Source organism: Caretta caretta, chromosome 11, assembly GCF_965140235.1.
Source record: "Caretta caretta isolate rCarCar2 chromosome 11, rCarCar1.hap1, whole genome shotgun sequence".
NCBI lineage: Eukaryota > Metazoa > Chordata > Testudines > Cheloniidae > Caretta > Caretta caretta.
In genome coordinates, this window is record NC_134216.1 from 79,015,762 (window position 1) to 79,031,821 (window position 16,060).

The window sequence follows — 16,060 nt, forward strand, 5'->3', positions numbered from 1 at the left end:
AAGAAGATGGATCTAGACTGTTCTAGACTGTTCTCAGTGGTGGGAAGTGACAGAACAAGGAGTAATGGTCTCAAGTTGCAGTGGGGGAGGTTTAGGTTGGATATTAGGAAAAACTTTTTCACTAGGAGGGTGGTGAAGCACTGGAATGCGTTACCTAGGGAGGTGGTGGAATCTCCTTTCTTTGAGGTTTTTAAGGTCCGGCTTGACAAAGCCCTGGCTGGGATGATTTAGTTGGGGATTGGGCCTGCTTTGAGCAGGGGGTTGGACTAGATGATCTCCTGAGGTCCCTTCCAGCCCTGATATTCTATGATTCTATGATTCTATGAACTGTATCAGATGTCCCAACAAAGCACAGTCAGCCCCAAATGAGAATCGTTACACTGTCCCCTAGTGGCAATTCCAGGTACTGCAATTGGGCAAAAAATAGCTCCGAAAAAGGTAACCCAATCACCAGCATTCAGCATGGGATTTCATCTTTCTTAGCAGTCTAAAGTGCTAGAAATGTCACAAGAAATAGCTGATCTTCCACTTGCTCCCGGGCTGGTCCAGCACTTTTAAGAATCTCTTTTATGCTCGAAAAAACCAAGCACTTCAGGCTTATCAAGTTCACTGACTTTTCAAATTTATTTCAATTTTTAAAATAACCAATAACCTGCCTTTGCAAGGCTCTAGGGCTCAGCTTGTTAAAGGTATTTAGACACTTAGGCTCATTTGAAAATCCCATTAGGTGCTTCTGCATCTTTAGGCACCTAAATATTTGTAAAAATCTGGCCCCAGAAGCCCCTACACACCTCAACACTACAATACAATCTCAGCAGAATTAACAGAATCAGCTCAGCAGCAGCTCCGCCAGCCACCTCCAGAAACTCCTTTCCATCCCTTCATGGTCTAGGAAGGACAACCTCCGCCCTCCAAACACCATTGTGCAGCACGCCTAGAAAGTCACCGTACGGGCCCTCCTGTCAGTATTGCCAGCCCCACACTTTTAAAATCATGAGTCGGGACAACCAGAATGGTGAGATGGCCTTAAAAATTAAGAGACTGATGTAAGCAGAGTCAGGATGAGCTCCACCCTGACATCTGGTGGTGAGGTGTGGCAAGCTGTGGAAAAGAACTTCAGGGGCCGATCTCATTTGCATAGGCACACCCACCCCGCCTAGAATGAGGCCATAGCTGCCCAAATGGTCACTTTGGCTGCTGTGGGATCCCCAGTGTCTCTGTTATTGGGACAGGAAGAATAAATTGTTATTACCCTGATTATGGGAACTGTGCTTGGAACTGTACTTGGCCTTTTGTTATGATGGAGGGACTCACCATCAACTAAGTAGCGCTCGCTAGGCAAGGGTCATGGGTTCCAAAACTCTGTGAATTGAGAGAGATTGGGGATAAGTATTAATACTTGGTGGTATGGGCCCCTGGGTGAGGGCGTTACATGCTAATTGCACTTCCTCCTTTCTCCACTGTGGAATATCAGAGCTAATTTTGATTCCTTTAGGAGTCTAGTTACAGATTGCTGAGCTCACTTTGGGCTAATGGTGCACCAGCACTGAGGCTCCCCTACTACAAGCTGAAGTCGCCTAAGAGCTGAAATCACTGAGTGTTGTGTTAGGTAGTGGGGGAGCCTGAAGATATATTGTGGAGCAGTTTGCGGGTGGCTGGAGTGCCTTGTGGACAGGCTGGTGGAGCAGTTCATAGGCTGGCGGGAGCTGCTTGTGGGAGGCGGAGTAGAGCCCTATGGAGCTGCAGGGCAGTCAGCTTCAGATCATGTAAGGTACCCCTTACCTCTCTTTCTCCTTCCCCCCCTCCTCCCCGATCTCCACCCAGGTTGGGAGGTAAAGCTCTACAGCTAAACTTTCAAAACTCTGGGGCTGCCCTGACCAGGGACAGAGACTTTTGGGTCATTGGACTTTTGGGATTTTGGGTGATTTGGGGTTGCTGGACTCAAGAACCAAAGGGAAAGGACACGACCCAATTTGCTTGGGGTGGGTTTTTGCTCATGGGTTGTGTTATGGATCCTGGTGGTGGTGTTTCCCCAACATAATGCCACATTGTTTCTCTCTGTTATTAAAAGGCTTTTTGCCACACTCAGACTAGGTGCTTGCGAGAGGGAAGTATTGCCTCTTGGAGGCGCCCAGCGGGGGTGGTATATATTTGTCCCAGGTCACTGGGTGGGGGCTCAAGCCGGTTTTGCATTGTGTTATTGGAATGGACCCTAGATACTGAACCCGGCCCTTGTTGCTGCCAACCTCTGACGGGCAGAAGGGTTACATTTAAAAATAAAAAGACTGAATAAGAAATGTGAGGTTCTTTCTATTTGCCCTCTGGCTTCTCAGACCTCGGCTGCACTTGGGTCACATGTTTACATTTTTCTCTGTAACCAAGAGAGCTAGAAACTTCCTTTGGTTAGGAAATGAAAGCCAAGAGTCTCACCTCATCAGATGCTTCCAGGAGCTGGAGCTTTAACAGACAAACCAAATACCAGGAGAGTCATTGCAAAATCACAAGTGTTGGCAACACTGTATTGTGGACGAAGGCTGGCAGCAAATTCCGGAGTCTCGGAGACCTGGTAGACATCACCCAGCCAGCCCCCACCTCTCCTCTGCTCAGGCAAGGCAATGGGAAGCTGCTTCCTTTCTCACACACTACTGCACATGCATATTTCCCACAGCTTTCCAAAGCAAAAGCAAGAAGAGAAAAGTACCGAGGTGATTACCATCACTAACTGAGTGCTGACACTTGTGGACTAAGACCCAGGCCTTCCCCTTCCCCAAGGAATTTGAAAGTTTTTAAGGTAAAAGTCTCCTCCAGTCACAAGACCCGTATTTGGCTTGTGCATTTTCAGAGAAAAGTGGAAAATACCATTGAGGTGGTGATGTCAAACTCTCTAGTCAACCTCTCATCCAGGCCCAAGAACGGCCATTCCTTTCAGCCTTAAAAAAGTGTTTTGTCTGGAATGAGAAGTGTATTGAAACCATCTATCTGGTCCCTAACACTGTGATACTATCAAAATCCCATCCTTAGCCAAAGACAGGTCCAGTGCACAAGACCACCTGACACCCTGCTGGCAGACTGTAAGTGTAACAGTGAAAACGCCCAGAGCATCCACGGAGGCTCCCACACTCTAATGTGAGCAGCGCCCCTTTGGGTCCATATGCAGCATGCTACTCCCTCCCCGCCGTTCCCAGACACCATGAGGACTCTAACCTTTTCAGGGAGGGCTTCGTATTCCCCAGCTCGGATTGCTGGCAGCGATTTCCTGCTCTCCTTCCGCGCTGCTTCTCCGTACAGGTACACTGCAAGAGGAAATGCATACGTGACGGACCACTGGCCTGGAACCATCCAACACATGCATGTTAGTGTGGGTGCGGACACTGGAGAAAGCCCTGGATATCGCCCAAGGTGTTCAAATACAGGCCAGCTCTAACATAAAGCGCCAAGACAATGGACACCATATTCTGCCCCCGGTGAAATCACACGTAGCTTAAGGGAAACCAGAAAGCTTTTAAAAGAGATAAAAGTTCTTGGGTCCTAATTCAATAACTATGTTTGTGTAGGCCTGGATATCACAAATATACACCGAAACCAGCTTCTCCTTCATTTGCTGTCCAAGTCATGAGTTAGCGATTCGGCACTTTCCCTGCCACCAAGAACAGAGGTAATGTATGAAGTGCTCTCAGCAGGGCCTATACATTTTTACTAGTACTTCCAAGAGTGCCTACTAATTAGGGCTTAAAATTTGAAAAGCAGCTAGTGATTTCAGGTGCCTCCAGTCCTGAGACTCTTCAAGTGAGCGGATCTTCTAAAAGGGCTGAGCAGCCCCCGTCTACAATCAGACTCTCTCCATTGTCTCTCAAGTTGGGCTCCCCAAATCACTTGTGATAGTTTTGAAAACCTCGGCCCTCCTTGCTCATGTGTGGCAGATTTCAAAGTTCATACACTTCTCTTGCCGGGATAATTTAATGACCGACATTTTAGCCTAAGTTAACTCTTGTAAAAGGGGTTTGTTTGTTTTTATCACAGCAGGACAGTCCCAGTGCAGAAGCGGAACAGAACCATGTACTGTGTCCATGTGAGCACAGGGCGAGATGGTGGAATTACTGAAGAGGTCAGAAAAGAGGTGGATACAGACAGAATTCTCTCCCCTCCCCATCACCAACTCACCAGGCACGCCCAGCTCCACTGACAATTGCTGCCCAAACAGATTGGCACAGCGAATGCATTCTTCCATGGTGACATTCCTCACTGGGATGAAAGGACAGACATCCAGGGCACCCATCCGTGGATGTTCTCCTAGGAAAGCAAAGCACCATTCCAGAGATGTGCACAGAGGCCTGGAAGGGTACGGGGGTGGGTGGGATGGAGGGGAGGGGAGGACGAGCCAGTTTAGATAAGGCCGGACTTTATTTATTCATTCCTTATGATCTCAGGACTCAGCTAACACCCCTCCTGCCTCAGGGCCATTGACGCGACGGGACTAACCGATTACGCTGTCTGTATTTGCTCAACTGACTGCCTTGTTTATTCCAGCCCAAAAGAAAACGACCACAAGTTCAGGGTCATCAGAGGGAGATGTGGAATCTCTGCTCCTATCGCAGCTTGCACCTGGCTGGGTAGATCTGCTGGCCTCCCACAGGACATGGGGAGGCTGTTTGAAAAGTGGCTGCCCTTTGTGTTTGTGCAATGTAGCTCCAGCTGCAGGGAGCGCACGGCTCCCCTAACAGCTGCCCGCCGGGCTTGGCTTCCATTGTACATCACAGGGAGGAAAACCCCTGAACGCCACGAGGCGGGAGAGGGAGAGCCGTCCAGTAGCAATCTGAGTAGTGCTCCCAGGGAGACCCCGAGACTCGAGCACAGCCACACTCATGGCTGCTCCGGTTTGGGCCTGTAGTTGCTGCTCTGCGTTGGCTTTGGCAAATCACCTCAGCCAGATCCACGCTGGACCTGACAGCTGAGACCTTTGGCAGCTCACTCCCCTGGGCCCCGCCGAGCAGCCCATCCTCCTGCTCCGCCACCACCCTGATCACCTCTGTGCCTGCCCATGTCAATGAGCTGAAAAGCCACTCTGGCTGCACACAGAGCCCCCTCGACGACAGCGTCTGGACTCCCCACAAAGGTGTAGACCGTCCGGTTGGTGGATGGGCCGGCATCCACATCCAGCAGGACGCACCCCGGTGTCTGAGAGACAGCCTCACCAATGGCATCGATCACCTGCAAGAGAGCACAGCCGAAGAAGGGTGTTCCGGCATCCAGAGCTACGCCCGGCTCATTAATGCTTCCTCTCAAAAGGCAGCCGAGCATGGAGTTTGCTAAAGAAAGGAGCCAAGGCATGGCTGGGTTTGTTAATGTTTCAAATGCACCCCTAAAAGTGAGCCAGGAGCCAAACGTCTGCTTACAGCGGAATCATTCATGTTCAAAGCACAGCCCGTAATGTCACCCTCCAGCTCCAAATCACGGCCTGCCCTGGGGTCTGCAAAATAGCTGGTCAGCGTAATCAGAGCAATGTACGACTGGAAGGGACCTTGAGAGGTCATCTAGTCCAGTCCCCTGTGCTGAGGCATGACTAAGTATTGTCTAGTCCAGCGCTACTCAAAGTGGAGGTCCGGGGACCGGTGCCAGTCCACGAGCCATCGGCTGCTGGTCTGCGCGCACGTTGGAAAAAAAAACTGCCAGTCCCTCACATCAGATAGCTTGAGAAGCACTGGGCTAGACCATCCCTGACAGGTGTTTACCCTGCTCTTAAATACTCCAATAGAGGAGATCCCACAACCTCCCTGCACTATTTGTTCCAGAGTTTAACTACCCTGCTCATTAGGAAATCTCCCTTGCTGCAATTTAAGCCCATTACTTCTTGTCCTGTCCTCAGTGGTTAAGGAGACCAACTTATCATCCTCCTCCTTGTAACAACCTTTTATGTACTTGAAGCCTGTTCTCATGTCCCCTCTCAGTCGTCTCTTCTCCAGACTAAACAAACCCAATTTTTTCAATCTTCTCTCACAGGTCATGTTTTCTAGACCCTTCATCATTTTTGTTGCTCTTCTCTGGACTTTCTCCAATTTGTCCACATCTTTCCCCAAATGTGGCACCCAGAACTGGACATAACATTCCAGTTGAGGCCTAATCAGCACGGAGTAGAGTGGAAGAATGACTTCTCGTGCCTTGCTTACAGCACTCCTGCTAATACAGCCCAGGATGATGTTTGCTTTTTTTGCAACGGTGTAACACTGTTGACTCATATTTAGTTTGTGATCCACTAAAACCCCCAGATCCTTTTTTGCAGTACTCCTTCCTAGGCAGTCATTTCCCATTTTATTTGTGTGATTGATTATTCCTTCCTAATGTGCAACTTAACCTGGCCCCTGTTGTGTCTGCGTCATGTTAATGTATTTAATTACATGAACATATAGAATGGTTCACATAAGACAAAGTTCCCATATACTGTTTTTTCCTACAACCGTAGAGATGCATGTGAGCTGCTTGTAACCTATGTATTACACTGCATGTCAGACAGTCCACAGAAGTCTTTTATATGAATACTAGACAGTATGCTGTACTTAGAAAACCGACTACAGGTGATGTATAGCAACACAGAATAATGGGAAAGGGCTAGCATATGTCATACAAGGCTTTAGAATTAAATTGCAGCAAGGCTGTAACACTGTTAACGGGGTTTCATTAATGTAGCTTTCAGTAAATTCTTTCCATCTGGAAACAAGCATACTGTGATGAAGGGGGGAGATTTTCCTAGCGTTGTGCATGAACACTGCGTGTGTCGGTTTTCCCTGCGTGCTGCATGTGTAACAAGGTGTGGCAGAGAGGGGTTTGTTACTGCAAAGGGCCAGGTGTGACCTTGCCTAGCAAGCTGGCCCCTGGACAATGGCCTGGATGCTGTGGAACTTAGTAACCAGGGACTTGGAGGCCCAGAGGCCCACCCCATCTTGGGAGCCAGATGGTTTTGGCCAGGGGAAGGACAAAGGGCTGAGAAGAGAGGACTCTGGTGATCAGACCTGGCAGGGATGGAAGAGGGAGGGCCCAGGTGATCTGTTTGCCCAGGACTGAAGACAAAGGATGGAGGAGGGGCTTTGGGGAAGTTGATATATGGTGGTCGGCTGGAAGGAGGGGGCTTCTAGACCAGGGACAAAGAGCAGCCTGAGCCACCTGGACGCTGGACAGTCCCATCCAGACTGTGCTGAGACTTTGTGTGCTCAAGGCCCTGAGAACTGTCTGTGCTGTGTTCCTGACATACAATAAACCCCTCTGTTTTAGGCTGGCTGAGAGTCACTGCAGGCTAGAGATCACGGTGGCATTGCTCCCTCTGGGGGTGGAGGCCCCGAGGGTCCAGAGCGAGTGAACTCCCTGGTGAGAGACAGGTGTCCTGAAAGCTTAGAGGTGTGGTCCTGGGAGGCAACGAGGCCAGAGGGCCTAACCCCAGAGAGTGCAACCTTCACGAAAGGATGACACACTGAAGGGGGTTACTCCCAGGGGTGAGAGCACTGGGCCCGTGAGTCCGTGACACATACATTTTTATGTCAGTGTATGAGATAATTCACTGTTCAATACCCTTGTTGTTGTCCACTTAGAAATATACTGATACCTTTCAAATCAAGTACAAATTCTGGTATACAAGGTCACCTGCATTAAAGAAACAGAGTACCAATATTTTACAGCACGTGCTTTACTCAGGGAAGTTGTTTATGGACTTTCGCAAGACAATCAGATTGTAGGTCATGTGCAACCTGTGTCAGCTCGAAAACTTGGCTCTCTCCCCAACAGAAGTTGGTCCAGTAAAAGATATTCCCTCCTCCGCCTTGTGTCAGGAGTGAGGCCCTCAGCTGTGCCTGCTCAGTACCCCGACACCCTAACGAGCCCGCCAGGCTGCCGGAAGGACTGGCGGAGGAAGCCAGCTGGCCACTTTTTAAATCTAGCAGCAGCAGTAGCTCGCTGGCTGCTCAACGCCCATGGACACTCTGCCTCCCTGGGCTTATCTCTCCAAGCCCTGCTCCTGCTTTGCTCCTCCACCGCTCCAGCCCAGATCCTGCCCTGCGCCCAGCCCTGTGCCCATCCTGTTCCAGCCTTGCTCCTGCCTCAGAGCCAGCCCAGCCCCTGCCTTCCCTGACACCTGGTAAACCGGTTCTGACTCTCGGCTCTGACTCCTGACTCCGACTCTGCCTCCACCCTTGTCTCTGGCATTCAGCCTCCAACCATTAGGCCTGACCGCCTCTGACCTGGTCTGCTGACACCTTGTCTCTTGAATATCCTGGGACTGACATGGCTACAAGAACACTGCACGTCTGAAAGGGCAAAACTCCTCTTCGACAGCCAGAGCACATGGGTGCTGAGAATGGCTGGAACTGCCAGTCTGGGAAAGAAGCGAAGGCCCAACCTGAGAGGTGCTAAACATTTGCACTGCCCACAGATGTCAGCAGGAAAGCCTGGCCCCCGTAGGCAGTGGAAGTTGGGGGCTGTCATAAATATAAAGGGAAGGGTAACAACCTTTCTGTATACAGTGCTAGAAAATCCCTCCTGGCCAGAGGCACAACATCCTCTCAGCTGTGAAGGGTTAAGAAGCTCAGGTAACCTGGCTGGCACCTGACCAAAAGGACCAATAAGGGGACAAGATACTTTCAAATCTAGGGCGAGGGGGAGGCTTTTGTCTGTCTGTTCTGTGTGCTTGCCGGAGAGAGATCAAGAAAGCAAGCAATCCAACTCCATTAGAATTAGTAAGTACTAGCAAGGAAATGTGTTAGCTTACTTTTGTTTTGGCTTGTGATTTTCTCTGTGCTGAGAGGACGGTGTATTCCTAGTTTTCTTTTTGTAACTTTAAAGTTTTTGCCCAGAGGGAAATCCTCTGTGTTTTAAATCTGATTGCCCTGTGAGATTAGCTTCCCTTCTAATTTTACAGGGGAGCTTCTTTTACCTTTTTTCTTTCTAATAAAGTTCTATTTCTTTTAAGAGCCTGACTGATTTCTCTATTGTCCTAAGACCCAGGAGTTTGGGTCTGTGATCACTTTGTAACCAATTGGTTAGGATATTATTCTCAAGCCTCCCCAGGAAAGGGGGTGTAAGGGCTTGTGGGGATATATGGGGGAAATAGGAACTCCAAGTGGTCCTGTCTCTGATTCTTTGTTAAATCACCTGGTGGTGGCAGCGTACCCTCCAAGGGCAAAAAGTTTGTGCCTTGGGGAAGTTTTAACCTAAGCTGCTAAAAATAAGCTTAGGGGGTCTTTCATGCGGGTCCCCACATCTGTACCCTAGAGTTCAGAGTGGGGAGGGAACTTTGACATGGGTACACAGCAGTTCTCCCCATTGGTGCCCACCTGGATAAGGTACAGTGGAACAGTGGTGAGGGAGAGCATCAGCCGTTGTAAATTCTTATCGCTCGGTCAATGGAACAATGACAATTTACCCCAATTGAGGATCCTACCTCAAAATGTGTGAGCGCACAAGACTAACGTCGATAATAACAATAATCCCTAGCTCACATCTAGCATTTTTCACTGGGAGATCTGAAAATACTTTACAAAGGGAGGGGGGGTTCAGTATCATCACCCCGATTTTACAGGTGGGGAAACTGAGGCACAGAGCCGTGATGTGACCTGTCCAAGCCCACTCAGCAGGTCAGTGGCAAAGCCAGGAACAGAGCCCAGGTCTCCTGTGTCCCAGTCCTGTGCTCTGTTTGCTAGGCCACACTGCTCTGAAAAGAAGCCAATGTACAAGATGTTACACATGTGACTAAGGAAGTAGAAAAAATGGTCTACTATTGTATGAGCTGCGAATCGGCATGTGATCATGTAACGGAAGACGTACAATGCACAGAGGGTAGGGTTAAAGCTGCAGTCCATTTATTATCATTACTATTACAGTAGTGCCTAGGAGCCCCAGCATTGGCCCACGCCCCCCCCCCCGGTGCTAGGCGCTGTACAAACACACACCAAAGAGCTGACAATGTAAGTAATCGGAGCACAATGCCGGGCACCCAGAGGAAGTGGCGATGAAAGAAGCCGTGTGTGAAAACAACACTCTCAACTGCCTTTTCATAAGATGGGAGCGTACCAAGCTCTGGGGCTGGAACCTTGTGTTGCTGTGGCAACAAGATGCTGTTCTCCGAAAATCCAATCCGCTGATCCAGACAGTCAGATCCCTAACTCAAGCCCAGAGTGTAGGCCGGTGCAGAGTGCAGCGGTGCCTGTTAGGCAGTGCTGCGGCTTGGCGGGAACACATGACTGCTGTCTCCTAGTGGCTGTGGTCTGCTGCGGCTGCTCGTGGCTCCTGGATTGAATGTAAGGTGATGGTTCTGAGCTATAAAGCCCTGCCTGGCCCAGGCCCTGATGCTAGAGAGACGCCTTTCTCTCTGTGCCATGCAGCTACAGCGCTGCTCAGCAGAGGGGCACTCAGTTTAAAAGAGCGGGGGCTGTTGGTGACGAGTTCTCCCTGGGAGGGGCTGGACTAGCCTAGGGCAGCTGGCCTTCAAGGGGCCTCTGTGTGCACAGACTGCTGCAGAGAGAGGGGTTTGGTGAAGGCTGCTCTGGGGGAGGTGGGGAACAGGCGTTTAGTCTTCTGCTAACAGTTTTATTTCTGGTTTTGAACTTTATGGCGGGGGCACCTAGCACAATGGCCTGATGCCCCTTTTATACACCTCCAAATACACACATCAGAGCTACACACAAAAGCTATGCTAAAAATACTAACGCCGCAAACTCAAACACTCAAAAGTTTGGAAATGCCAGAAACCAGGCTGCCCGTGGACCCTTAACAGAGCCCCCTGGTGCACACGCAGGATTGCACTGCCTTCAATGACATGATCACATGCTATTTTTTCCTCCAGACTCCTGCCTCTTTCGGCGCCCAGGGGAGCGCTAGACGGGGGAGAGACACCCACTCTGCCAGTGGGTTTCACAGATTTTTGCTGGCAGCAGAGGAAGGGTGAGACTCAGAGATCTCAGGCTCTGTGGGGTAGGGGATGGGGGGCGCTGCATATTCTCTAGAGGTCACAGACCCTTCTTCCCCCTCCCCTGAAACCTGTCCTTGTCCCAAGTCCTGCCTCTTCCCCACATCCCAGTTCAATTCTCCTCCCCTAGCCAGTTCCAGTCTCCACTCCTCCGCTCTCCCTCTTCCAGCTCTTTGTGCAAGCTGTCTGGCTCTCCCGTCACTTCCCACCGTCACCCACATTCCACACACCGCTGGCTCCCCATCCCGCCTCAGTGCCCTTCCCCGCTCCGTGTCCCAGTCTCCTCCTCAAACGGCTGCTCGGCCCTGGGTGGAGCATGCTCAGTGCAGATAGGCATTACAATGCAGGGCAGGCTGCATGTGGGCAAACTGCGATTTTTCTGTGGCCAAATCAGGGTGGATTTTTAGAGGGATGGCAGAGGCACCTTCCAGACACAATGGCCGGGAACGCCACGTTTCCAGTGCCTTCTCCAAACACCGGAGCTCCTCATAAGAAAGGGGTCTGAATTTTTTAACATGGGCAAACTGGTGTATTTTTCCCTGACCATTTTCTCAGAAATGACTGAACTGTTGGGGGTGAAATGTAAAGTCAAACTGAAGAGCAGGCTGAGGACAACACCTGCGGTGGAAAATTTCAGCCCAAATGGTTAAAGTTTGGCAAACTTATAAGCAACTGAATCAGGGTCTTATAATGGGTCCTGCCGGTCCCACCTGTAATTAGCCCGGGGAGCTCCAGGGAGGAGGTGCAGCTGGAACCAGAGGGCAGCAGGAGCGAGCGGCGATTCCAGCTGCTGTTCTTTGAGAAGAGCGGGGCAGTGAGCTTGGCCTTGGGCCTTTCCAGCGCTGGCCGGGCAAAGGCAACCTCCACCAGCAGCAACGGAGCAAGGTCAGGGCGTGGCAAGCACACAAGCCGGCCCCCACTGGAGAACCGGAGCAAGGCTGCTCAGTGCCAAAGCCCCTGGAGCTGGATGGTCTCCTCAGCATCTCCCCATGGCACTGGGGACACTAGCTTGCTCCAGCCAGGAGCACTCCAGGGGAGGGGGTATGGGATGGCATCCTCGCTCAGCCCCAGCTCGGACGATGTGGGAGCCAAGCCACAGCCACGAGTCTCCCCTTTGGGGCAGCGGAGGTGATGTGGAACAAAGGGCTGTGACATGCGCACCGCAGGGCCTCTCCACACCCCTGGAGCTCAGGGAGTCTCACCCTGGATTCCCGTGGGAGCCTTTGAGAAGCGCCGGGGGAGGGGAGGTCATTGGGCCGTGCACCCTGGGGGCCATGCTGTAAGCTGCTGCAGATACTGGTCGGAGGAGCTGTCATCCAAGGACAAGCTACAAGCATTAACTCCAGCCCAAACGCCATCGCTTCGGCCCAGAGGCAATCAACACAAAGCAGCACCCAGGGCAGGTGAAAAGCAAACAAGCCAAGGCCTTGCACACAGTTTATCTCCACAAAGCAAGTCACGCAGCACAGAGAGAAGCCAGCCCCTTACCTCTTTGTTATTGCCCTCGGAAAAGTTGGGGACACACTCCACCAGTTTGGACATTGTGCTGATTTCGTTCCTCCCAGGGGAGTGCCTTGGCCTGGACCACACTGGGTGTTTGCTCTGACCTGTGTGGCTTCAGAAATGAAACTAGAAGTGCAGGAGCCTTATACGGCCTAGCCAGTGACCTTTCCTAATCTCCAGGGTTTCTCATTAACTACCCAAAACTGCAGCCAATAGAAGGAGAGTTTCTTAATTAAACAAATAAGAGGAAACTTTTGGCAGGGAGGCCCATCTGGCCTCTAGTTACTGGCCTGAGTCTACTGTCCGTTATGCTGGTGTCACTCAGGAGTGACACCCCTGCACTCGCGGATCGTTTGTACCTGGAACGTTAATGGTCAAGTCTTGCTCTGTTATAACCTGGGCTTTAGTCTCTGTTGTCAGGCTCTTGTCTGATTCAGTTTCATTAAGAGCAGCCAATATTTATTTATCCATGTAACAGCAGTTCTAAAATACAAATAAAATAAAACATATGTTTTTGTTACAACAGAATAAGACACAAATTATACCCCAATTGATAGGCTATCTTCTGCCCCTCCACTTTTTTTTTTTGCTGATAAATCAACCATAGAAGACATTTCCTTCAGTTGCCCACAATTTATTCTGTGCTCATAATCCTAGACAGAGGTAAGCAAATCCTAGACATAGACACGCAAGGATTTAGTTATACATAGGAACAAAAAGAATTCTGACAACAGTATTGGTCCTTATTACATGGCAAAGGTAGAAATTTTTTTTTGCATTATTAATGATTAAAGGCCAGAAGTGTTTAGTAAATATTTCTGTTCTGTATTTGGGGGGAAAAGCAGATGATGTAATCTCATCCTATGATGACAACATTCTTTCCTTTCCACTATCATTTCCGGGAAATGTCACACAACAACTGCTAAAGTTAGACATTTTTAGCACAGCAGGTCCAGATAATTTGCATCCAAGAGTTTGAAAAGAGCTGACTGAGGAGCTCGCTGGACCCTTAAATGTTGATTTTCAGTAAGTTTTGGAACACTAAGGAAGTTCTAGAAGACTGGAAGAAAGCCAATGTTGTGCCAATATTTAAAAAGGGTAAACGGGTTGCCACCTTTGTAATTGCTGGCAACTGAACCCCAGAGGCCCTGCCCCCTGGCCCACTTCTTCCCCCCAAGACCCTCCCCTTGCTCTGCCTCTTCTCCCCAAGGCCCTGCCCCACCTCTTCTCTCAAGTCCTTGGCCCCTTCTCCATCTCTTCCCCCCCAAAAGGCTCCACCCCCATCACTCGCTCCTCTACCCCCTCCCCCCTGTCGTTCATTGGATCATCTCAAGGAGCCTGCCTACCTAGTAGTCCGAGTCTGTGATCATGAGACAGGACTCTCAAGTGTCGGCTGGGTCAGGATACCAGGGGTCAGAGGCAGGAGACAAACTGGAGATCAGAACCACCAGTCAGATGCCAGGCATCAAGCTGGGTCAGGATGCCAGGAAAATGAGCTGGGGGTGGGGGGCAGCAGGAATGGGTAGCAGAAAGCACAAGGCACACAGCCCAGAACAGGGCAGAGTCCAGTTGTCAGGCAACTTCCCGTTCCTGCTGCTCTGGGACTCGGCCAGTCGGACCTCAGGGGGCTGGAGCCTCCCAGGTATCCTGGGCCCAGCCTTGTCGAGGTTACGAGGACTCTGCCCCACAGGAGAGTGGAAGGGCGGCCCTCGAGGTCAGGCAGGCCTCTGGGTAAAAGAAGTGGGAGCGAGGCCTCAGATCCTTTCGCTAGCCCATTTCACCGGGGTAGTGTATAAGCCAGGAAAGTTCCCCACAATAGCGGGACCATTCCCCTGCTTACATAATTGGCATCATGGACAGACTCCTATCCATAAGGTCCACCCCATTGGTTTACTGGTTGAGTTCCTACCATGGCTGGAATTGAAGAACTACAGGCCCAGTTTGCTGAACTTCAGCACAGATTATCAGACCAAGCTGAGGCATTACAAAAAACTAGAACCGAACAGAGAGAAGCCTTATCACTGACTAAGGCAGTAATAGACCAACAGGCAGCAGAAGCTAAGAAACCCCCGATTATTTATGCCCTATGGGAGCAGAAGGTCACAGAGTTTGGTGACTTCCTGACTAGACCAGGAGACATTATGGTCGAGGAGTGGGTCAAGTCTGTGAAGGCAGCTCTGCGTGTGCTAAGAGTACCTGAAGAAGATCGTTTGGACTTCATAGAGGAGCACCTCAAGGGCCAGGCCAAGGCCACAGTAAAGTTCATGGCAATGAGAGACAAGAAAGATGTGGAAAAGGTATTTGTACTCCTCCTAGAAGTGTATGGAGACAAGGCACCTATTGGAACCCAACTAAAGGAGTTCTTTGAGAGAAAGTAGGAGCCCGGTGAAACTGTCTGGGCATACAAGTATGATCTCCAGGAGAGAATGAGCAAAGTGGAGCGGTGAGACCCTTGACGAGTTCCAGACCCAGATGCGGTTCTGAAAGAGCAGTTGGTGCAGGGGCTCTGGGATGACTCCCTCCACTGTGAAATGAAAAGAAGGTTGAAGGAAGAGCCTGGTAAGAAGTTCCATGAACTCATGCAGGCTGCCATTATGTGGTCGGAAGAAAAGGAAGTTCCTGTGGAAGAGACGGTTAAGATTGGAACATTTAAGCGAAGGTGTCCAAAAACTGGCGGTCCAATAGGAAGAGATGCTGAAAGTGATGACTGAGTTGATGAAAGAAAAAAAATCCCATTAGTGTGCCAAAATCTCCAAGGGCACCGGGATCCCCCTGAAGGATGAGCAGGGAAGGTACATTTGTTACACTTGTGAAAGGCCAGGGCATACTAGACAAGAATGTCCACGCAGAAGGAGAACAGAGTCCCAGGCACTCGAAACCAGTGGGGCACCAGGAGCGAGTGGTCCATCTACAGTAGTAGGCCAAGCAGTGGCAGAAGGATTCCTAGGCCTGTCCTTTGTGGAAAAATCACTCTGCATACAGTGTTGAGAGGAAAGCGGGCAGTGCCAGCATGTCTAGTGAAGTCTGCAAGCGAGCATTTGGAGACTGTCTAACTGGTGAAGTATGTACAGCAGGGGCGAAGACCAGATGTTTGTTAGATACCGGCTCAGAAGTCACCACCATGACTGAGTCGCATTTTCAAAAATATTTGAAGGACAAGGAGCTGACCATGCACAGCACATGGTTTGTACATCTATCAGCAGTTAATGGACTGGCAAGCCCAGTGGTGGGATGCCTTGAAGCAGACATAGACTACATGGGTCAGTCACTGCCAGGGAAATGCAACTTCATCTTGAAAGACAAGGCCTCTGAAGGGAGCCATATGAGAGAAGGAGTACCAGGGATTCAAGGGATGAATATCATTAGTAATCTCGGGGGGAGGGATAGCTCAGTGGTTTGAGCATTGGCCTGCTAAACCCTGGGTTGTGAGTCCAATCCTTGAGGGGGCCATTTAGGGATCTGGGACAAAAAAAAATTGGGGATTGGTCCTGCTTTGAGCAGGGGGTTGGACTAGATGACCTCCTGAGGGCTCTTCCAACCCTGATATTCTACGGTTCTATGATGATCTGAAAGAGCTACTGTTGCCAGGAGAAGGAACCAGCACGATGAACC

The 16,060-nt window shown here is 50.3% G+C and overlaps 1 protein-coding gene across 1 annotated transcript in view; it reads right to left on the minus strand.

The window, feature by feature from the left end:
* FTCD (formimidoyltransferase cyclodeaminase) overlaps positions 1 to 12,589 on the minus strand; it is a 41,469-nt gene extending 28,880 nt beyond the window's left edge. Inside the window, exons 1-4 of the mRNA XM_048870231.2 lie at positions 12,434 to 12,589; positions 5,025 to 5,208; positions 4,162 to 4,290; positions 3,205 to 3,293 (exon numbers count right to left, since the gene is read on the minus strand). Of these exons, the coding sequence (XP_048726188.2) occupies positions 3,205 to 3,293; positions 4,162 to 4,290; positions 5,025 to 5,208; positions 12,434 to 12,487 (456 nt within the window). The 5' untranslated portion in view covers positions 12,488 to 12,589. The remainder of the gene's footprint in view (positions 1 to 3,204; positions 3,294 to 4,161; positions 4,291 to 5,024; positions 5,209 to 12,433) is intronic.
* Positions 12,590 to 16,060: the final 3,471 nt, after the last annotated feature.